The sequence below is a fragment of the Artibeus jamaicensis genome, unplaced genomic scaffold, assembly GCF_021234435.1.
Source record: "Artibeus jamaicensis isolate MK-2021 breed Jamaican fruit bat unplaced genomic scaffold, CSHL_Jam_final contig_467, whole genome shotgun sequence".
In the NCBI taxonomy this organism is placed as follows: domain Eukaryota; kingdom Metazoa; phylum Chordata; class Mammalia; order Chiroptera; family Phyllostomidae; genus Artibeus; species Artibeus jamaicensis.
In genome coordinates this window covers 6,561,454-6,585,995 of record NW_026521845.1, presented here as the reverse complement: position 1 = coordinate 6,585,995, position 24,542 = coordinate 6,561,454, and the positions used below count along the sequence as shown (strand labels likewise).

At 37.7% G+C, this 24,542-nt stretch overlaps 1 protein-coding gene across 2 annotated transcripts in view; it reads right to left on the bottom strand.

Moving 5' to 3' along the window:
* The window catches only part of BRINP3 (BMP/retinoic acid inducible neural specific 3), a 193,742-nt gene that overhangs the window by 25,285 nt on the left and 143,915 nt on the right, over positions 1-24,542 (bottom strand). For both annotated transcript variants that reach the window (XM_037142914.2, XM_037142915.2), the window contains one exon: positions 8,146-8,368. In XM_037142914.2, the coding sequence (XP_036998809.2) occupies positions 8,146-8,368 (223 nt within the window). The remainder of the gene's footprint in view (positions 1-8,145; positions 8,369-24,542) is intronic.

The following is a 24,542-nucleotide window of genomic DNA, read 5'->3' as shown; positions in this document are numbered from 1 at the left end:
AGGGAGTGTGTGAGGTGTGGGAGTCCTGAGCAAAGCCGTGGGGGAGGGCTCGGCGGCCCACAACCCTTCCCTTCCACTTTAATATTTTCTGAGGCCTCACTACCTTCAAGACACTATTCTAGGAGCGCCCCGCATATAATCTTCTTTAATTTTCTCAACAACTGTAAGAGTGTAGAAGTTTGGAGGCATCACCGGCGTATCAGTGTCCCAGGCGGCTTCAGATGCAGATGTGACCATGTGACGAGTTCTTGACGTGAGTTAGGAATGGAAGAGAACATTGCTCATCTAGGCCCTTAACAAACGGGTGGCACTTGTCCATCCACTCTCATGCCTTTTACTGGCTGGGTGTTGATGTCCTGGGTAACCTTGGAAACCACTCAAGGGAAAGGCAAAGCCTCCACAGGTCAGAACTCTGACTGACTACATGGAGCACACTCACAAGTCCATAAAATCCTGGATCGTGGGTTCTAATTCTGTGAACAGTGCCCTTAGAATTTTGATAGAGACTGCAGTGAATCTGTAGATTGCTTTGCATAGTATGGATGTTTTGACGGTTAACTCTTCTGTGAGGTCAGTCAATCCTTCCACTTATTCCTGTCTTCTTAAATTTCTTTCACCAACGTCTTACATTTTCTGAGCACAGGTCTTTTAACTCCTCAGTTACCTTAACCCCCGAAATAGTTTGTTCTTGTTTATTCAATTCAAATGGGATATTTCATAGATGATTAGCACCCTAAAATGTACTCGTAAGATTCTTATATAAGATACGAAATCTATTCCTACACGTGATGTTTCTGGTTGGCAAATGGGGTCATCCGCTCTGAAAAAGTAACTCACCTTTTTAATTAACTACATTGTATAACAGTGAACCAAACATAGGATTCTATTTATGCATATAAACCCAGTATTAACTCTCGATCCTACTGTAAACATAGACGTGAGTTTCAGACTAAACAAGAGATTGATTTTACTTACTAAAACTAGAAACTGCAGGACCAGACGTCATTTTGACAGTTTGCTCCACCTCCCGACAACTCTTTTACCAAATTAGCACTCTAAAATTAAGGCCAAAGGGTATGTTTTCAAACCTGGCGAGGTGAAGTGAACTGTATTTGAAAACACCGCTTCAGTGTGGAGCTAGTCCTGCGGTGCGGGGATAACAACATTAGCATTCTATGAAGTCCTCCCGGCAAGTCCTGGCCGCCGCCTCCCCCGCCCCCCCCATACTGTAAAGCTATTCATGCCCACAGCTTCAGACACGTAGGGTTGCCAAGATTCACAGGTGCCTCCCCCGAGACTCTGCCACTCCCCCCTTAGAAAGAAAAACCTCTATTCACGGGAGAAAGACACTTAGAAACAAAGAGGCCATTTTTCAAGTTCTTTCAAGCCAATTCAGTCTGGAGCTTCAGCAGTGGTACCTCCTCTTAACGACAGGTGCAGAAGGACACACTGGCCCCCTCAGAAACATCCGTGAAAGGACCCCTTGGCACCGGCATTTTAATGCTGGGTATGTTTAAATAAGCCCTGCTTTTCCTGGGCTTCCCTGTTTCAATGCATTGACTCTTCCAAGCCATAACTAGTTTAGTTTACGGATGAAAATACAGAATGCCATGTGGTTGGTGTCTCATGCAAATATTTTCATTAAGATACATTTAGAGGTTTTATATTTAATTTATAGATAACACTTCCATCTCTATAGGTTTGATATTTCTTACGTTTAAACCCCCCTTCCTTTATGCTACTGGACGATCATCCTCCTTTTAAGTATTATTTACTATTTTAGCTTACTTAGCCTGTAGCTTAAACTTTGGTTTCCTCCTTTGTAATTTTAGGGGAACGCCACTAACGACCTTGTACTGTGATATGCGAGGAGCACAAACAGGGATGCATTGAGAAGAGACTGACACACAGTAGGTGCTTAATATGGGCGAACTAGTGACCAGCTAACCGTGGACAGTTCTCCTTAGGAAGTCGGCCCCAGAGTTACCGCCTTCACCACGGTGGGGCTGCAGCTCAGTATTAACGGGCACCTGAGTGTCCTCAGGGCGCATCCTCCATTGCCGATTGCATGGCTATTTCATGTGGAAGTGGTGAATGGTGATTCGGTCAGCTGCACCTCACTCCTGTTTGTTTCCTGTACCATCCCTTCCCGAAAATCTCTCTACATTCCTTCCTATGGATCCAAACGATTTAATAACATCCAGTTGAGATATAATTTATCTCATCTAAAGAGGAATTTAGATGAGGTTGTGCAACAACAACCAAAAAAAAGTATTTGGAATATAATCATGTCTTGTCCTCCTTATGTTTTTAATTCGTAGTCAAGGGTGTGTGTGCTTAGCATAATATTGAGGACTGTATTTCATAAATATAAATCCACCTTAAAATTGGAAGGCTTTCCTACAGCCTATGTTGTTTATCTAGGTTGTTTATAGCAAACTTCCCTGCCTCTATGAATTAATTTTATTTCAGCTCAGTAAAAGGCACTGCCTCAGACTTGATCTCTTTTGTCGCCTCTGAGAAACCTACATGAAGCCTCCCCGCTGGGTTTAATAGAACAAACACAGCGGACTGACCTTCCTTTTCTCCTGTGTTCTTTTGTCACATGGATGTTCTTTTGTGCCGTTCTATTTGCTGCTGTCAGAAGTGCATCTGGATTGTGAGATAGGGGATTCTGATTGCAATTGGCATTGATTTTTGAATGTATTCGCTGACTTTATAACTGGTTGTGGCTGCCCCAAATGAAGTCCCCCAAAGTTTATTGTTGTTGCTGTTATTTTTGTTTTGTCAGGTTTTTTTTTCTTCCAGTGTTATAGGGATTTGAGCTGGTCCATATCTTGATAATCTTTAGCTCTTCCCTTCTTGATTTAGAAAGTCACTTGATTTTAGGAAATGTTAGCTTTGTTTAATGCTCAAGGAAAAAAAAACACTGGATTTCAGCCATGTGCCATTTTCGTGATTCGGTACATGTGTACATACCTGCTATGTGTTTACATATACATAATACATATGTTTGAATACAAGGGATACATGTAAGGAAAAAATAATGATGAAAGGAGGTGAGTGAGGTTATTTTTTGTCCTCAGCATAAATAATATTAAACATATTCTGAAGATTAAAGATTGCCCACTGCCTTTACACGATGTTATCAAATTACGCATTAGATTAAATTTATCATGGAAACAACTCAAAGGAGTTTCTCTCCCACTGAGTTGAGCAGGATTGATTGGATAAAGGCAGTGTTTGTCAGATGTCCCTGATTTTTCCTCTGTAGCACAACATCAAATTATTTTTTTTATTAGCACAATCATTTAGAATGAAAGAGGGTTTGAGACAAGTAGCATCTTATCAATATATCTCCTAGTGACAGTTTGACATAACCAATTGCATATACACGCACTGAAGCCTCCAATGTCATTTATATGAAAGCTGACAGAAGAGACTTAAAGACAGTATGAGAAAACACTCTTGTTATTCCTCTTTTATGTGTACACTGCTACATTTCCCACAGAATAGGATTCTAGTCTACTCTAAGTTAGTCAAGTCTCCCTACATCATGGGGTTTACTTGGGCTCCAATGTTTGGGGGGGGGGCTGTGCTCAGGGGAAAGGCTCGTGAGCAACAGAATTCAGTTTTATAAGATGGGATTCTGTTTTGAGATAGTAAAACTAGGGCACAATCCCAATAGTAAATGAGGTATTTATTTTTGCAGGTAAACATGTATTCATTTCTTCCATAATATAAGTCAAACCTCTGAGGCATGACTCAAATAGAAATGAGACTGGTTCTCAGCCCTGATTTAAATCTATTTGAAAATTGAAAGGGCACCCGTTCTAAGAATTTTACTGTCAATAACATTAGAAGATTTAGAGAAATGTGTGTGTCTTGGGATTTGTATTGATTCTTACTTTATGGTCCACATACAAACCACTGCTACTGAATATAACGTTAACAAAGCATCAGTTCATTGCCTGGTACTCTATCACATTTTCATCTGTAAGACATAACTTCATGGACCAACTAACCATCACAGAAATGGATGCACTTAGTGCAACCTTCCATCTCATGCAAAATATGGGGATGAAAATCTCAGGGCTCAGGTTAAAAAAAATGAAACAATCTGTTTCAGTAAGCAAATGAGTGCTTAATATGTGGGGTCATATCAAGTTATACTTTCAGAGAGATGAGGCAGTATAATCCTCAAGTTTTTTTAATATGGTGATTAAAAAATCATTTGCCAAGGGTTGGTATCTGGCACTTGGAAAACACTTAAAGTTGAGAAAACAAAGACCTTCTGAATTCATTTCAGCTCAAGGTAATAATCAACCAGTTTATGATGATTAAGGTGGCAATATTACAACAAAGGATGATTCTAGATGCTATAAAAAGTGAAATAAAAATGATGGTACAGTATTATTAAAGTGTATACTTTGCAAAGTTAGTAGGCATTTTAGAAATTAAAAAATCTGTTCTGGAAAATTCTTGTATAAACAAATCAATTTTGTCCTAAATGTGGGGCACTGTATTTTGCATGAATATATACATTATAGATTTTCAAGAGGAGCTTGTAAGAATTATAGTCTCCAAATTTGTTTAACCATGGCTCATCTATACCTTCTTTCTAGAAATAAATACTCTAATATCATATGTAAATCACTTTATCTGACCATAGTCTGTATTCATTATTAAAGAAACAACAAAGTAAATCATTTTTGTTTGCAAAAATTACATAATGGTAGTACAAAATAAAAATGATAACCCCTGATCACTTTTATTGAGTGCATAAAAATTACTTATAAAAATATCCTGATAGTAAATTACAAGTCTCCATTTCTATATGCCTATTGTTTATAAAATCTACTGCAATTTATCTGCACACATTTCCATTTTGTTCCTGTGCCAAGTAAAATGTGATTTCCCCCCAGTGTTTAATAGCTATATTTACCTTAGGTTGCTGCATTTAATGTTATGCACTGCATTTCCTTATTGGTTTATGTAATGTGCCATTAAGACTTGGCAACAATACATGCTTTCTCACTGCCCCCATCCCCAAGCCAATTTTCTCCCAAACTGCCTTTCTCAACATTGTGCAAAAATGGTGCTTTGGATGATCATGTATATGCTCTATGTATACACAGACTTTGACAAAAATCAACTATCAAAACAAACAAAAACCAGGAAAACAAACAAAGCAAAAGCCAAAAAAACAAGGATGCTATACTTGGAGCATCATCCTCTCTCTCAGAGAAGCTCCATGCCAGGGCAATCACATTTACCTTCACGGGCAAATCTCATTGTTATACTTTCTTTGTACTGCTTCCAGAACATACTAAGAATGGATCCAGGTTTTTATTAGATTTTATATCTACTAGAAAGTGATCCTATTTCTACAAATAAAGAAAAGCCAGCTTGAATTAGATGATGATATAAGAAAAACATATTGGAAAGATCATTAGATATCTCATGTATTTGAAAGTGTAAAAATATTGAAAGAGAATAAAAATCCATTATTTCTGATTCTTTAATGCATTCAGAAAGAAAGTTGATTCAAGGCGTGAAGCCCTACTTTGCAGGAGATTGGCGAGACATTGTAAATTGGGATTCCAAAAGCACCAAATCTCTCTGCATTAACACAAAATTAGAGAAAGATTTCATTGAAGAGGGAACATATGAAAGAGAAAAAGGATCAATCAAGAGAGAAGGTTAAAATGAAAAATGTCTGGATGTTCAGTAAAAAAAAAGGGAAGAAAGAAGGTAGGTTGACGGAATAAAAAGGAATTATGGAGAAAAATAAATATGATTAAAAGGATTTATACATTATCCCTGCAGGTCAGATTTGGTAAACATCCTTCTCAAACATTTCTCCCAAGAAAATGTTGAAACATCTATTTTTCTTGTGTGTGTGGTATAGAGTTGTAACTACTTGGTGAACATGCCTGAGATGGAGAGGAAGTTGGGTAACAACCTCAGCAAAACAGGTACACTGCATCCAGGGTTTAAATGATTCTTGAATACCCCACCCCATGCTGTGTCTACATGCCCACTGCCTCGCTGTTCACTAAGGACAAGACTCCAGCACAAAAGAGAAGGATGGATAGCACATTGCCTCACTTTCATCTCAAGGACTTAGTGATACATAGGGACCAACTTTGTCTGCTGAGCTCTGAACGTTTGTGCCCCTTCACCATTTACGTGTCGAACCCTTCTCCCCAAGGATGGAGTTATGAGGAGCTGGGGCAATGGGACAGTGCTTGGGTCATAAGGGTGGAGCTGAAGGGGCAGGATCCCTCTTCTTATAAAAGAAATCTCTCAGGGCTCCCTGGTCCGTTCCACCATGTGTGGCAAAGCAAGAAGTCTACTGACCACGACTCCAAAGAGGCCTCCAACAGAATCCCACTATGCTGGCGCCTTGCTCTTAGATTTCCAACCTCCAGAACTGGACCTATTATGAGCCACCCACTCTGTGGTATTTTTACAGCAGCCCTAAGGGACTAAGACAAAGACTCAGGTCCCTTTGAAAGAGTGGAAGAGGGCATTTGCCTGCCTCGTAGAGAAACAAAACAGAACCGCATGCTAGGCATATTGTAACAGGTGATTCAATTTATATAGAATAGGAAACACTCTACATACCATATTAAATCATTGTTATATGCATCTAGAAAGCAAACTAAAGTAATTCAGGAAAATATCAAAGAGCATTCATCAAATATTTATTGAGCCCTCGCTGTCTTCGAGTTTAAGAGCTGTCTCTAGGAGCCCCAGCAGATAACTGCACTCTCATATTTCTTACAAACTCTACTGCATCTCATTCCTCCGGAGGGTTCTGGTGGACAGGCAGTCCTTCCTGAGCCCATTAATGGCTATAGTTCACATCATTGTGGACTTACTTTATCCTCCCCACTCACAGACTCTGCCGAGTCTTTCCACTTCATTTCCCTCCAATGTTCCTTTTCTGTCATTCATCATAGTCCATGATAATAATATTATTTTGAATTGTACTAGAACTGGGGAGGTCAGGGGGGGAAGGAGAAGAGTCTGACAGCCCTAGGCTAAGTGAAAGACACCATTCACAAAAGGCACACATTGTATGATTTCATTGATGTGAAATGCCTGGACCAGGCACAGCTGTGAGTTTGCCAAGTTTCTAGAGATAAACAGCCCAGAGCTGGGTATGGGAGTATGGAGGGTGACTGCTAAGTGGGACTGGATTTGTTTTGGGGACAATAAAAATGTTTTCAATTTAGATTGTGGCGATAATTACATAGATTTGGAATATCCTAAAATCCAATGAATTGAAAATAATGCCAATGACTATTTTGAAACTGGATTTAGAAAACTGAAAGTGTACAGATTTTTCAGGGGTTTTTTTTTCCGTGGAAAAAAATCTATAATTTTAGATTACTCCTCCTAATGGTTTGAGCATCAAGTCGAAATACAAGCATTTTATAACAGAGATAGTGCGAATGAATATTTTTGTGATGCCCTTCTATATTTCCCTTAGCTTTTCATTTTGATGTATATTTTATCTGATTTCAAATAAATAAATACAGTTTTTATTGCACCAACTGATCAATGCATCTTAAAGTAGCAATTCTAAAAAAATATGCTTCTCAAAATTAGTTCAAAAACAGTATTTTTATAATGTGCCATCATTCACATAAATTGTTAGTAACTTCCCCAACAGTTTTCAGATAGTCATGTTGAATGCGGCTTATGGTACTCTGAACACTAATCAAAGAAAATAAACTTTGAATTCTTTTCACTGAAAATTGCATACTAAGAAATTTCACATTGTAGTCCTACTTTTTTTCTTATGCTTACAACATAAACGTAAGGCTTTGTGATTTTGTATTCACCGTGATACAATTATTAGTTGCCTGCCACCTACACCAGTTAGAATGACTTTTCAATTTTAATGAGAAAAGAAAAATTTGGAGGTGTTGGCTTATGTGTTACTCATTGTACTGTTCTTTGGAAGATAACTACAGTGTGTTACTTGAAGCCCCGAGATACACTGTTTTCAAATCACTTCCTGTAATGTGAGTATCACTGTACTGTGTACGTCACCACACTGCACTGAGAATGAAGTAGAGCTTCCTGGGAAACCAACGTTCTCAGGTGTCCCCATTGCCGCGAGTGTCTTACCTTTGTCTCGGCAGACTAATGAAGGGTTGCTTCTGACACCTCTTGCTAAGGCTAAAGAGCTTGTGCACAATTTTCTGCGCCTTGAGGAAGAGCTGCTTCATGCTGTTCTCCAGTTGTTCATAGCGGCGCTGGAAATTAGAATCCATTGTCCACAAGTGCATGATGGTAGAAGTGTTGAGGAAATAGTTTGTGGGCAGCCTTTTCATAAAGAACTTGAATTCATCTGCAAGAAAATTGTCAAAACCCAATACTATAATTATCAACAATCACTTCCCTTTTTCTCCAAAACACATTTCACATGTTAGTATAAAAAAATAAATGCATACAATCTATTATTTTGAGCTGTAAATTAATTGAAAAAAAATTATGCTTTAATAATATTTTTCTCCTTGGTTCCCTTTAACATTGAACTTTCAGGGAAGAAGATAACTAAAATGTGTGCTGAAGCCCACAGTTTGGGCAGAAAATTTAAACTGAACTTATTTTTCCCATGTCCATCTTTTGATGGTCTTTGAATGAATCTTCTCCATAGGCAGTGGTCATTAATTCATCCTTCATTTCTGCCAATAGTATTAATGATCATTTCCAAGTGTTTTATGTCAAGAAAATATGTTTTTAAAGTTTTATTAGCTTAGTATAGAATATATATATATTCTATATATACTATATATATAGTATTGTGAAGCACATTTCTTATTGTTTACAGAAAGATTTTTAAGGAGAAAATTATAAGATTCAGCTGTGTACTCTGATTATTCCATTTACCTAACCATTTAAAATTTGTCATGAAATAATAGTTTGAAACATAAATGTATACTAAAGAGAAAAAAAAGTAACATGAATTTAAAGGTCCAATATTGACTCCTATTTTTGTTTTCCTAATCGTAATACCAGAAATCACCATTTTCCCCCCAAATGTCTGACTAACAGGAGGAACAAAAGTGGATGCTACACAACAATAAATAATAACTGAAAAGGTCTATTAATTATCCAAAACAAAAGATACTTGAGGCAAAAGCCACACGATAGACACAACACAGCTCCCCATAAAAATAAATGAAGTTCTGGCACATCCTACAATGCAAATGAACCTAGAAAACACTACACGAATTAAAAGGAGCTAGCACAAAAAGACCAACATGGTACAGTTCCACTTTTATGAAATACCCAGCAGAGTTAAGTTCGCTGAGACAGAAAATTAATTAGAAATTACCAGGAAGGGTGGAAGGGGAAATAGGAAATTATTGCTACTGAATTTCTGCTTGGGAAGATGACAACTTTTTGGAAAAAAAGACAGTGGTTACACAACATTGTGAATATAGTTAATGGCACAGGAGTGTACATTTAAAATGATTAAAATGGCAAATTTTATGTTATATATATATTTTAGCTCAGTAAAAAATTAAAATATGATATTTGAGCCCTCCCCTTATCTCTTTTTTTATCTGAGGAAGGTAATATAAAAGGGAACTCCAAACATAAATCTGTTATTGTGTTAACTTGTTGAAAATATTATTTGGTTAGGGATATCATGTTGCACCCATTTCTAGGTAGTGTGTGGCTGGATTAACTCGACAAACACACACCAACATACCATGAGATTTAGAAAATGTTTTCCATGGCTGAACAAGTATTATTTGGCAAATGAGATAGATAAACTACATTTTAGTCACTTTTCTATCCATAAAAAAGTTAAACCTCAGCCTCTCTGTGCCTTAATTCCCTCTTTTGTAAATGACTAGAAAGTTCTGGATGATAATCTCATGGCACTTTAAAGGTCTATGATGTTATGAATAGTTGTTTTAAATTCCCACATACTTAGTATTCAACTGACTTTGGACAAGGTGTGTTAATAATTGCTCCTTGTACGTGGGCCAAACTCTTACAGTTTTGTCAAACTACCAGATTAGCATTAACACTTTCTAAAATATGTCATTTCTTTTCTTAGAACTGAACCATATTAATTCAAACACAGATTTAGAGCAATTAATTTATATTTATTTCATGTGTTAGGGCTATTTTGATAGATCCAAACTATTTCACTAATGCTAGAATATGCCACTTTTTAACATCCCAGAAAATTATATTCATGGATATTAGGGTTATTATTTTATCTACAACAAATACATACAGAGCCCTGGCATCTTTTGGCCACTGCGGGTATAGACTTTTAATAGGAGAAGGGAAAATAAAACAAAAGAAAATATAACATTTTATAGCAAATAATTATAAACAAAGATGCCTGAGGATACATCCATTTGAAATGCTTCAAATCCTTTTTCTAAGTAAGCAGGGTATAAATAAAAAATGCATTTCAAAATTCCAATTTCACAGTCCCCTATGTTTTGTTTGGTCCCGTGGGCCTCCTCTGAGAGACCCTCTTTAGAAAGAAGGAGCTGGCGTACGAAACTAGGAGCATCCCTGGGACCAAACACCAGCAGACGCCCCTGCTTCAAACACAAATCCTTCATTTCACTGTCATCCATGACTTGAACACTTTGGATAAGCCTTTATTGTTTCATGGGCATGCATATTTCAGTTCTTCCATTGTTTGTTCCAATGGTATTCTCAAGACTCTAAATCAGTAAATTATATTCCAGTTAAAGGAGAGCTTAAAATGGAATTTAATTTTACCAAAGCATACATAATTGTGTCAGCTGAAAACTGTCACTACACAATTTCTAAGAAACACTGTTTTAACATAACACTCGAATAACTACTTCATTATGAACTCATTAAGAGTCACCACGGACAGACACCCAACACATCTATCGGACACCTGTTGTATGCTGAACACACAGATGTTTTAGTCTGTGCAAGTGAATACGAATAAGCCTTTCATCCCGCTTTTCAAAAGTTGGCAAATGACTTGAAATATGTGTGTTAAAATAACATCTTCAGTGTCTGAAAGTCATTCCACTTAGAAGTCAACAGAATTCCCAGAGAGATTCCTGTGGAGACTTTTTTCCCTCTCACCTGTGGCCATTGGTAAAATTCCTATTTGTAGAATATAAAAATAAAATGCAAATGGCACTAGCATTATAAGTTTAGCGATGTACAAAACTGCGAACAGAAAACACAATGAATAGTGGATGCCACACAACATCTTATTCTATGATAATTACCAAAGCCAGGCAGAAGACAAAGTACTATCGTTTTCCTTTTTCTGTTTTTTCTTCATCTAGTATCGTTTTTCAGCTAGCAAATAAATTTCAACTAGCCATGCTTTGTGGGGATAATACAGCTTTCAAAGAAAACAAAATAATCTCATGCAATCTGGAAATATCCGTTTAAGTGTGTATTCATTGAACACTTTGGCCACAGAGTCTTGAAGACTACAGAGAAAATAACGCCAATCACAGGAATAATATAGTCATAAACATCCTCTGTGCTGGTGGAAAGTTACAGTCACTCAGTCACCTTAACAAAACTAATTCACAAGCAGCAAACAGCCCAGCAAAGGGAAATGGGTGATATCGATGGATTCTGTGGGGGCAAAGAATCAGGCCAGGTGGGACTTCCCAATAAGTGACAGAAGCCCAGCTGGGCACCATGCTGACTCTCAACACTGCTACTGACTCTCCATTCAAAATAAACTATTTTCAAAAGAGCTGAACAGTTTTGTTGCTCCCCTCCCCTTTCTCCTGATAGAAACTCTAGTTAACACTTGATATCTAATTGCGTATTTTTTAAATTAATGATCTGTTCCAATGACTGTGAGTTCTTACTTTGGGCAAGAACACTTTTAAGTGCTTTAGACATTAATTCGATTCCCCCAATAACCCTTCATGTAAATTGCATTGGAGTAGTTTTGCATGTAGAATGCGAATTATCTTTCATTTCATAACTTGAATGTCAGCAAAAAATATTAATACTAATGTATTTACATAGGGACCACATGCAACTATATATTCTGTATGCCCTTTATTCTCATGCTTCACAGTTGAATTAAATGGGTAAGTGTGGAGAAAACATTTCCAAAGCAAAAAGGAAGCAGCCATAAATACATGTGTCCTGATTTGTGTCTCTGCCTCTATTGATGAGCATGGAGTGCATGGATGATGTGACTGGTCACGTATTTCCAAGTGTTCAGCATCTCTCTTCAGTACTGCTCTAGCATGTATATTTCAAAGATGTTCTAGAGTATTCTAAAGCTTTGAAAACATGAAATTTAATTCCCTTAAAAGTTTAGAACAGTAATCAGGTAAAATGTTTTATTATTTAGAAATCATTTGCCCTGGCTGGTGTAGCTCAGTGGATTGAGCGTGGGCCTGGAAACCAAACAACCATGATTCAATTCCCAGTCAGGGCACATGCCTGGGTTGCAGGCCAGTTCCCAGCAGGGGACACACGAGAGGCAACCATACATTGATATTTCTTTCCCTCTCTCCTTCCCTTCCCCTCTAAAAATAAATAAAATCTTAAAAAAAAAAAGAAATAATTTCTTGAGATAAAAGTCCACCAAAGTAATTCAAAAGAGAAGCTACTTTCTTTAGAACACAGGACTATGAGGACAACTGAGGTGGAAAATGGTGCTTTTATAGTTTTTATTCATTCATATGAATGTGTTATTTTATTGAAATTGAAATAAGTCTTGTGCATCCCTATAAAAACATTGAATACGTTTAAGCAAACAGACATTTAAAATAAGATAATATTACTAGTGTTCCTCCACTACAATGGGGTTACGTACCAATAAAACCATCTTAATTGGAAACTATTGTTAAGTTTAAAATATCGTAAGTCGAAAATTAATTTAATACACCTAACCAACCAAAAACCACGGCTTAGCATCGCTCATCTTAAACAAGCTCAGAACACTGACATTAGCCTACAGTTATCTCGAGCACCATCTCAAGAGTAAATGCCTTCCTCTTCTCACCAGAAGCACAGATGGGCATTTTGTAGACAGGATGGATGTGAAAACACGAAATAAAATATCGAACAAACTCCACCAGTACAGTTCACTGTAGAGTGTTGGTTGTTACCATTCTGATGGCTGGTGCACGTTATGATTTCCCCCCAATCAATGAGCAACTTCACACGATCAAAGTATCTTCCCAGTAGAAATGACAATGCAATATGGATGATAATTTTATTGGTATTAAAGCATAGCAACAGTCTTACTACAATAACAAAATATTGTACAGTATCTAGAAAAATAGGTAAACACAGATGCATGGCGTCTTAATATGGAAGGAGATAATAGGCAAAAAAAAAATGTGTGCCAGCATGTCTGAAAAATCTAGGCAAATGTTTGTTTTTAAGCAGAAGGGATAATTATTCCTGATAATGTAATACTACCAACCCAACACCTTCATACTTATTTCTCCTCTTATGTTTGTGAACCTAGGATTTTCTGAAGTAATACATGTTAATAACAATGCTCTAGAAACATAAAATTTCTGTAAGCGATAAACTAAAAAATATTACTTTCTTATACTGAAGTCCTGTGGCCTTATCCATACATGGCCAAACATATTCTGTTTCTACAGCTAGATTTTTGTTAAAGATTGTAAGATTTTTATTAATTTGTTAGCTTGTTTATTTAGTCTATAATACATTTATACTTATCCTAATTACTACCTCCAAAGCTGACAGTTAAACATCAAACTACATCTGATAGGGGAATTCAAGACTTAAAGATTTAGCCTTAGTTGATAGGGTTAACTGATTAATTGGGTAGGAAGGGCTATTCCAGGAACTAGAATGCAGGACTTAGGTGAATTCCTGGAAGTCCAGGAGGTCAACAAGCAATTCAAGCTTTGTGCCCTCGGAGGTCTGCCAGCTGCTGGAGATGGTATCTGAGTTGTTGATCAGCAGATAAAGTACTTGGAAACCCTCCTCCCACAGAAGCTCTTATCCAATTAACCTTTTTTCTAATACCTTACCTACCCTTTCTTCTCTTTATAAAAAGTTCGCCTTGAGATGAGGTATTAAGATGGGTTTTGAGGGTACACAGCATCTGAATAAAGTGCCCATAAAGAGTCAATCCTTGTCTCTACTTACTGGTTCTGGTAGTGACAGGCAGCACGAGTGTCACCTTTTCTGGTTTCACCTCCACCACTGATCTTCAAAGCTTTGCCCAACTAGAATACTCTCTAAAAAGCTATTTCTTATTCCTTAAAAGCCAGTTTCCCAGAATATAGTATGGATTCTTTTATCTTCTTCTAGTTTTTAGTGGCAAAGATTTGCCTAAAAAATAAATTAACTGCAAATCTTGACACTACAGCAATGCTGGCATTAACAAACAAAATGGACAAACAAGTGGGAATGTGAGTGGGAAGGGCTGGTGGAAGGAAAAGTTGTAAGAGAAAATCCTGTCCTAAAGGGCAGAAAGTAAGCAAAGGCTGAACTGGAAATCTGACCCTTCAGCAAGTGCAACTAATATACAAATTTTGACCCACTCTGTAATCTTGACTAGAATTGGCTGACTTCTACTTTTAATTTCCCCTTCTCCCAAATATTTCTAAAGGATCATTTAAATGATTTGTATCAGCAGAGAATTTTCTCAACTTCTCCATTAAATCATTGATACGACTTTGGCCAGGTAACAATGCAAGTCTATTTAAACCAGTCTAAAAGCCATGAATGTAGAGTTTAAACTGATATTGACAAAATACTATAATGCTGCCCAAAGGAAATGGCAATCCTGTTCAATCGCCTGTGAATTGGCTGATTTTATAAGGCCACAAAGTGATGGGCACCCAGGGGCATAAATCACAAACCCATTCTGATTCCTTAGTAGCTGCCTAGAAATTGTGTTTTTCCTGTTTTCTTTTTCTGTGAAAGGTACACCACATTTTTTCTATTAAAATACTTTAACATAGTAGACCAATTAATCTGTCCTTCATTGCATTGCCTTGTTTGAGAAATTACCCAATCAGAGCTTTATCTCTAAGCATAAAGTCTGCAAGACTGAGGTCTTCCCTTCCCCAGTGTCCTTACAGAATAGATGCACTATCTAAGCTATGAGATGCACTTGGTCAGAGTCAGAATCTTAAGCTGTTGGTTCAATAACAGAAAAGATGCCTTGAGCCATTTCTTAGGAGGTGGTAATTACAGAGGTAATTGTAGTATTCAGTGCAATCTTGTGTTCTTGCAGTTAGCAGTGATGAGCTCATTAAAAAAATCTTATGCAAGTTTTTAACATACTTTGTCCTGCTTATGTAACAGAAGAGTATGCTTCTCCAGCTTTCCTGGTGATGCTGTGTGTTATCCAGTGTTGTTAAATGGATTTCTTATCAGGTTAGGTCAGAGAGAGCCTGTTGTTCATACTTGGCAGGAAAAGACCTGGGCTGATTGAGGTACTGCTACCGGAAATGTTTGGCAATGGTCTCTGTGGACAACTTGTTAGTTTCTTGGACTAGTTGGGAAAAACAAAGCTTTTTAAGTCTATGCAGTGTTAAGGGTGGAACTTGGCAGAAATACCACCTGTGCTCATCTAGAAGGAGGAGCTGCTTGTAGAAATGGCATCCGGGGATGGTGCCTACACCCAACTGAATAAAGAACGTGAAAGACTGAGGGTGAGCGGCTTACTGCAAATAGAGATGGCTTAAAAACCGAAATTCCTACACTTCCTTTTCTAAGCACAGAATGCTCGCCAGAAACTTTCACAGACTGAGCAAAAGAAATCATCTATTACTCCTAGCTGAAGGGCTTCAAAACAAACTGATCCCACGTTTGAATTTAAACTCCTGCCAGATGTTGTTCCAGTTAGAAATAATATGCAAATTGGGAAGACATGGAGACCTAGGAATGGGAAGACAGATAAATGGGAAAACTGGGATTAACTCAGAGTAATGGGAAGCATTAATCATGCTTACTTTCCCCGCCCTCCAGGAATAGAAGATCCTGAACTCTGCCATGCTTTCTGTCATTGTAACGGTCTTAATCAAAAGGATGACCTTCATTGAGAAGCCAGTGTTTATCACACCTCACTTCCATCACTTGCCGTGCCCAAGGGGAGTTTATTGAAAATATTCTAAGGTAAGGCTGATTTTTGAATAGGCTTTGAAGAATTCGCTCATTTTTGTTGGAGAAAGACCATTACATGCGTTGGTACAAAGAACACCTGCCAGCATCTCTGATGAACACTGTTGGCTGTTTTCCGCAGACTGGGAGCACCAGTCAGTGTGGGATCTGCGTGAAGTCAGGCAAACTGTCTGATTTCCGTGAGGATGCAATTACCGCTCTGCGACTGAGGCGAGTAGCAGCCACTGACCATCAGAGGCACAGCGGACACACGTATTCTAATTGACAACAGGCCCAGAGAGCTCCTTAGATGGTCTGAGCTGAAGAAACTTTAGTGTATTAACCAGATCACGGTCCTAGGGACTTACGTATAGAAGCCATAACCTGACGTCCTATTTAACTTGTATAATTAAAAAAATATATAGTCTGGCAACAAATGCCTGACTTGAGTCATCCTGAGATGGAACATTGTCCTATCACATTTTGAATCATTTCAAAGATGCAGAAAGCCTGTATCAAAGACTAAGTAGGGGAAATCCTTCTTTTGCATTGTGAATGAGTTGCTAGGACTTTTGAATGCTAGAATATTCCATTAATCAGAGTGTGATGGTATAGAAGTAAAAGGAAATTGGGTTTTCTCTGAAGCCCCCTCCACTTAGGTCTACTGAGACCCTAACCCATGCCATATTTATTTTCCAAGGCCTGATCTAATATAATATAATAAGAAAAAAAGATATTGGCTCCCTAACCTATCATAAAGTATGATCTATTAAAGTAAGAAGGATAACATGAAGCTACCTCTTCCAACCCAAAGACTAAGTCCAAAGTGAGATTGCTTGTTTTTTAGGCTTGCCACAATTGCAGGCATTAGTGATCCATTGAACACCGAAAATTGTGAAGATAGTATTTATATCCAGTCTCCAATTAACTCACCATGCAGTCATAGCTTAATCATGGAGTGACTTCAAGTAAAGGACCATTGCCAATGTGGGCTCCCAGCACGAGGAATGAAGCTTCCTCTGTAACACAAATGCCTTCCTCTATCATTGCAAACAAAGAATACTGCAAGTAGTTTTCTTTCATGTGTCAGATATGCCAAGGTTGCAGGTTCGGTCCCGGTCAGGGCACATACAAGAATTGACCAGTGAATGTATAAGTACTTGGGACAACAAATCGGTGTCTCTCTCTCTCTCCATTCTTCTCTCTCTAAAATCAATCAGTCAGCCATCTATCAATCAAGAGACTCGAACATTCCAATTTCACTCTAGGGTTAAACCACTTCTCAATCACTGTGTTATGGTTTATTTCACAGGAATGTAGACCATGTTACCAGTCCACACACTTATATCATTAATGGCATCCTACTGAAAAGACATGGCAAGACACTAGTGGAAAGTAGCCTGGCTGCGGGCTGGCACCTGAGTGCATAAATCTTCTGCAAGGTCAAGCGAAGCCCCTGATGCCTGAGGGAAGCTTCTGAGAGTCCGGTGGTCCTGAGCACAGCTGGACAGTCTCTCGTTCAGCTCACCTTCATTACAAATCTCGGAAGGCGCATCAGATAAATTACCGGATAACGTTATTGAAAGTGATGACTTCAGGAAAAGGCACTGAGGGCCCAGGTGTGCCCACTGTAGATTCATTGGCTCTCGGGCGTCCTCGAGACATGGTTCTTGCCTGTGATTTAGGGATTGTTCCTGGCATGCCCTCTGCTGATTCTGTGACCTTCCCCATCTGACGTCTTTAAATATACTCCTTCTCTACTGCAGTCAGATTCTATTCTTGCAAAAATGCTGACTGATGTAGAGCTAATTGGGGCCTCAAAGGTAATTATGGTCTAGAGTTCATAAGAGTACAGCCAATATTTATTGAGTGTCTACTGTGGGCCAATCACTGTGCTAGTTAAGTGTTAAAACTACGATAAAAATCATTATTACAGTTATAATAGTACTATCTACCTAGGTTTTCTCTGCAGATTAGGTAATCACCAGGAAAACAGAATAATGATTTGTACATAATTAGGAATAAATAAACGCTAGCTATTATTTTTCTTTTTATAATTTATTCAGTGTTTCTGTGTGGGCTGTGCTGAGCACTTTACCTGGATTCTCTCATTTACTGCTCACAACAGCCCTAGGAGATGCGCACTATTATCATACTCTGCATTTTTCTAATGAGAAAGCGTGCCTTAGAAAGATTCGGCAAATTGTTCAAAGTGACACATTTATTAATTAGAGCCCCGAACAAAGCGCATCTGGAAAAAAGCGTGGCTCTGACATAATTCGCATAAACTCTTTGGAGAGTTGACAGGAAAATAAAATTATCATCTCCCCTATCTAAAAGGTGCTTTTGTTTGCGAGACTTTCCACAAACATTATCACAACCAATCTCATACTAATGGTGCAGTAAGACGGGCTGGTTTTATTGAGATCTGATGTGAAACTAATTCACATTATGGCAGCATCACACAGAGCCAAGCAGAGAAAGATGAGGAAAATAATAGACTCGTGGAAATACAAAAGGAAAGATCATTTTATGTTTCTTGAGGCTCAGGACAATGTTATATTTTTCTTTGTATTTTCCCCTTATAAAAGTCTAAGACAGCACATTACACGTGCTATGAATTAAGTATATATATCTTAAATGGTTTAACCAATTGACAAGATACAGAAAGGAATGGTTGAAGCTACTGTAAATGTACATATATATATATATGTATGTGTGTATATATGTATATATTTATATATAAAATATTTAACTTGGAAAAGTAGAATTGAGTTTAGTCATATAAAATAGGACGCTACAAGTGACTCACATGGGGAAAACGTGGGGAAAATGAGATACGTGTAACAGTTCTAAGCCTTCGTATTACTATGGAAAAAGGGAATTTGGATTGAAAGTAACCCTGCAAGATGAAAACATAGACATATTAACTTATGGATGTGAACCTGGCAAATGGGTTCCAGGTAGAGAAATTATTCTGTATGTAAAGTTGACAGTACTGATAATTCATCGAACTCCGCTGCAGTAACATGTGATCACTGCTCATAAGCAAATCGAAAATCACATATTCATGATTACAAGAGGAAGCACTGCATTGGGTATTGTTTTTAAGTACCAAGCACTCTTCTAGCTACTTAACTCTAAATTCTACACAGTAGTTACTGCTGCTATGCTCATTGTATTAAATTAATAACCATGCCTTAGAGATGCTGAGTGAAGTTCTCCACGTATGAAGCCTTGTAATAATATCTAGAGAAAAACTGCTGAACACGTAAGTAATACTTGCCTCTGAGATCAAGCCCATTTGAAAGCAGGTATCGGCCATCAGACAGGATTCTAGGATATGCTCATGGGAATAAGAAGAGACTTTACTTCATGGCCCACACAGCCAGTAACATTTACATGATGTATCTTTCTCTTCAAACAGACAAACATGCCTGATACCACTTTCCATTTTCACTGAGGTCAAAGAAGTTTAGGAATTTCATATGCACACGGGTCTACAAAAAAGTTTAATTAGTACTCAAAGTCATAATTTTCATAAGTTATGTAGGTGTCTGATCACTCTGCTATATTCCCAAAACTAATATAATATTTCATGTCAACTGTAATTAAAAAAAACAAAATAGGAAAAAATTCAATCTGGAAAAAATTTTGACCCATAATTTGTCCTTTACACTATGCTGTAACTTTAAATGTCATAGACATATGTAAAATATATAATGATTGTTAAGACAATAGTAGTTCACATACTAGTTAACTATTAGAAAATATTTCCAAACAGGACAACTTTTAAAACTATATGAATAAAACCACCATTTAAATGCTCAAATTGGTAAAGTTGTACTTGAATTAGAAACAACCCTAAAGGTTACCTTGAGTTATTCTGACAGAGCTTATGTCAAGTGTACTGAATGCTCATTATTGTAACTGAGGATGAAAAGGAAAATGTGGGAATAATTGCTCCCCAACTTCTCATCAGGAGGGCCCTACACAGTCTCAGAAATTATGAGGACCCCAAGGATGGACCCCAATTATGTGTTTCTGTGGGGTAGGTCTTAAGTGCTCACCCTATTAAATTAAAGAGCTATTCATTAGTCCACGTAAAATAACAATAATCAACCCTTCTCATATCAGCCACATATTTTCTGAAAACAAGTATGTTTTCTAACACAAAAGCATTTTGGGACCGATGGCCATTGGTTCCCATTTTTGCTACCCTCTTTGATGTTTGGCCGGAGAGAAAACAGCCAGGCCACATACCTGCTTCTGCATTTGATCTGTTGCAATGTCACAACACCATGTAGTTTCTAGACTTCCGCACTGCACACTCGTAAGAGAACAAAAGCGAAGAAAGAAGGATGCCACCTCAATACATCACAGCGAGAGGCTTATCTTCTGGGCCTCCTGACAGTACCTCAGGAGCCTGAGGTTTCCACTGATCCCACTTGTAGGACAACTTCTCTAAGATTGCTTTACCTACAAACTGCAACATGCAAAGTGTACATACTAAGCAGCAAATGTATATAATGTGAAGCTAATGCCTAAAATCGCTCTATAGTTTTATGTGTAATAACAAACTAAAATATTATAAAACTGTAATAATAATAAGAGGGCCCATGTTCTATGTGCTTATATCAGGAAAAGATGGTGTGTTACTTATTTGAAGGCGAGGGAATTTGTGGTGTTCATCCCCCAAGAATTTAACATGTAATAATTTAATTTTCAAATCACCTAAGCACAATAAAAATATCATGTTGGTTTGAGCTTAACGGTTGCTTCATGCCTTCAGTAATCTTCCCCCTCTTCATTCATCATATGATATCTTGGAATTTCATGGGGCATAGAAACAAAATTGAGACAGTTATCATTTGATTGTCTTTCCTAAAATGCACTGCCAAGTTTCAAAATTGGAGCATCGTATCTATTTGATTTGCTACAGCGGTGAGCTTCTATGACCACTGCACTGAAAATCACCATTACTATTCTTCGAGGAGAACTCTGAGAGCCAGTCGTAAAAGATATAAATGACACGGTATGGTCTGAGAGGCTGGTGCTCTTGTAGGGACCTGGTATTGTGTAGAAGAAAAGTGGCTGGATAATAAAATCATGGCAATATTACTTCTTTCTCACAACAATATTTTCAATACTAATCTAAGCAATAAAAGTAATAGCAGGTCTAACACCACTGGCAATATTAAATTGAAATAGCGAATTGCAAAGCTAGTGAAATTGTTATCAGAGGGATTGATCTACAATGGAACCAATATTTCAAGCTCCCAAATAAATGTTCAATACAGTGATGCTTCACTCTTGTGTGAACATTATGATAGTGATTTACCAAAAATATATTACTTAAAAACATCTTGCCATCTTTCATATGCTGGGGTAGAACACAAAGAACTCAAATGAAAATACACTTATTTTTATGTTTCAATGGACTTCAGTTGTTCACAATCCATTACTTAACTCATCCTAAAACAAGTAAACAACCAAAAAAAAGCTAGACTCAATTTCAAGGAATGTTTATTTTATTGGAACCCATGGAAACATTAGGCCTTCACCAGAAATGTTGCTTCTCTGTACAAATGTAGTCAAAGTAGTTGAGAAAGGTTTAGAAACAACTCTCCATGTTACAAAGTATAGTTTTCTTAGATTCTACTATATATTAGGAAACAAAAAAAAAGATTGCTTTTATAGGACACTGAAATCATAAATGGAAATCTATCTATGTATTTATTTACCACCAACCTATCATCGTCTATCTATCTATCTATCTCTTACATGCCTTGTAATTGTCTAGAGAGTCTACGTTTTGCTGCTATAACAAGCCATTCCCAAAATCTGAGCTGCTTAAACCAACAATCTATTTCTCAGCTATGCTAGTTGCCCAGTGGGTCAACATGGGGACGTGCAATATGTGTTTATCTTCTTTCTTAATTCTAGTGGTCATCGTTGTTACAATTGTCAGTGTTATAACCATCTGGATTCTAAAGACAGTTATTTGGTGGAATTGCCTTTCATATAAGTTAGTTGTAATATCACACTTTGCAAGTACACATTTTTGTCAACCAAATGACTAATGTTTTATCATTATTTATGGCATCCAGGAAAGAGTGGAAATAGATCTAAGGAATCAGGTTCCGATATTGATGCCAACAAATCTGACCACTGATTCTGCATCTACCTTGCTTGCTGATGAAGATTAATCATGTCTCAGAACACCAATGATTTGCAAGCACAGTGATGGAGACTGAATCTCATTTTTCTTACAACCCCTACCCTTTACTTACAGAGTATCTATAAATGTATAGGAAACCACGATGAAGCAGAAAGAAAACAGGCTGGCTAAAAATGAAATATTATATTGGATAGGTTAAATGATAACACACTATCTGGGTGATAAGAAAATTCAAGAGAACTGCGGGAACTAGAAGAGAGGAAATACGTTGAAATTCAATAGACTTTACTTTGCACAAAATGACCTCAAATATTTCCACACATGAAATTTGGTTATCAGCACCACAGGAATTATGATCTATCCTGACCCGAGCAGACATCAGTAGAATTAGATCATGCCCACCTTTCTCCCTCCTTTTATTCCGATGTCAGCATAATATTGAAAATGTCTCGGCAAAGTCTTCCCTTCATAACTTTAATAAGTAGATCTGCCAGGTGCAACACTAGCAGGAGGTGCGTAATGTATTTAAGTTGGAAAATGAGGCAATTATATTTCAAAGTTCTGATTGGCTACGTTTTCATCTCAGAGCTGCCAGATGAGCTGATTTCGCTGGTGGCTTTCTGAGTAACCTCCTCCATTTGCACCTGCTCATTTTATTAAAACGGCAACACCTTGTCAGGGGTGCAAAGAGAATCTTGGTCACAGAAGCCGTGACAGCTTGGTCCCTCTGCTCTTCCTATTGATTACATTTCTTGACAGTCACATGGGAAGTTAATTACTAGTAGGCAATTAACACCCTTGCTAAATAATAAAGAAAACATAATTATATTGAGAACTCCTGGAGACTGTTTGTAATCTTAAATGTGATATTCCCAGGTTTCTGAACAGCTATTAGGCAACCCACACTGTGATATTCCTTTTTGTCTACTCTCCTCAACCCAGCCTGTCCCTGACGAAGAGAAGTACTTATTAATACTCTATTTCCTTATTCTAAATTATTAAAAAGATTCCTGACTTTTCATCAATCTAATTAAATATTCCCCATGGAACTGCTCAATGAAAACAAGATCGTATCTGCCTTGCATATAAAGTGAATCATCTTTCTAGAAAGATAGATCTGCACTGAGAACGACTCAGGATACCTTACCTAATGTAAGTTTGTGATCTTGTTAAATTGAATTTCTGCTTTCTCCGCTGTGGGAGGCGGCCCAGGGTGGAGACCGCGGCGGCCCCAGGCCATGCGGGCACGGCCCTCCAGAGCTGGGAGGGTGCTGACCGTACCTGGGACACAGCACTCTGCTCTGCACACTGGAATAGTGGGTTTGAAAAATTGATTTTTACTAATTTTAACCTGAATGACCACACCTAGCAGTTAGTGCTGCATAAGGTGACAAAAAAGAAAAACAAATTAGGGGAACAACAAAAATACGGACCCGTGGCTGAGTTGCTTCTCATGTTCGTGGGTCCCCACCCTGCCGTGTCTGTCCTCTGTGTTGGCATAGTCTCATCTACAATGTGCAGAGTTCTCAGCTGAACCCTGAGGGTTAGCAAGAGGAATAGAGGAAAATGCCGCTAAACCCTTTTATATTTTTCTTGATCATCACAAACCCACATGTAAATAAAAAAGAACTGAATCTCTGAGCTATCACTTGACTTGTCAATTTTATTCTGTAGAAAATTGATAGAGATGGTGCCACGCTCTAGCCCCCTGATTCTGGGAGGTTATAATGACAGAGAGAATGAAGACACAAATGACTAGAAATAATGTACACATAACTGTCCCCTACATCTTTCTTGCTGTCTTGAATTTATATCAAAGTACCATATTCCAAGGTCTAAACCTAAAAATATAGTTGCACAAAGCACATGTAAATGATGGCATTGATTATGTCCGATGAGTATAACAGATAATGTTTGGTCTACAAATGAAAGAAATATCATTTTAGAAGGTATTTAAAAGTAAAAATTTTCAAATACATTTGTTGAACCGACTCTTTCTGCTGACCCAAGTCCCCCAAACACACTGTGCCTTAAAGTACCATAATGAAGGCCACATCTTTCTTTCCATGAAGGTGCATGATGAAATCATCAAGACTGTGAGACCAAAAGTTAAGGAACCATGAATGGTTCTTCTCGGTGTGTCCATGGGTCATTCACTCTGTTTCCTTTACAAGCACTGTCCCTGGTGCCTTTCAAAAAATACCTATAGGCTACTACTCCCTGGCACCCGTAAATGCTATCT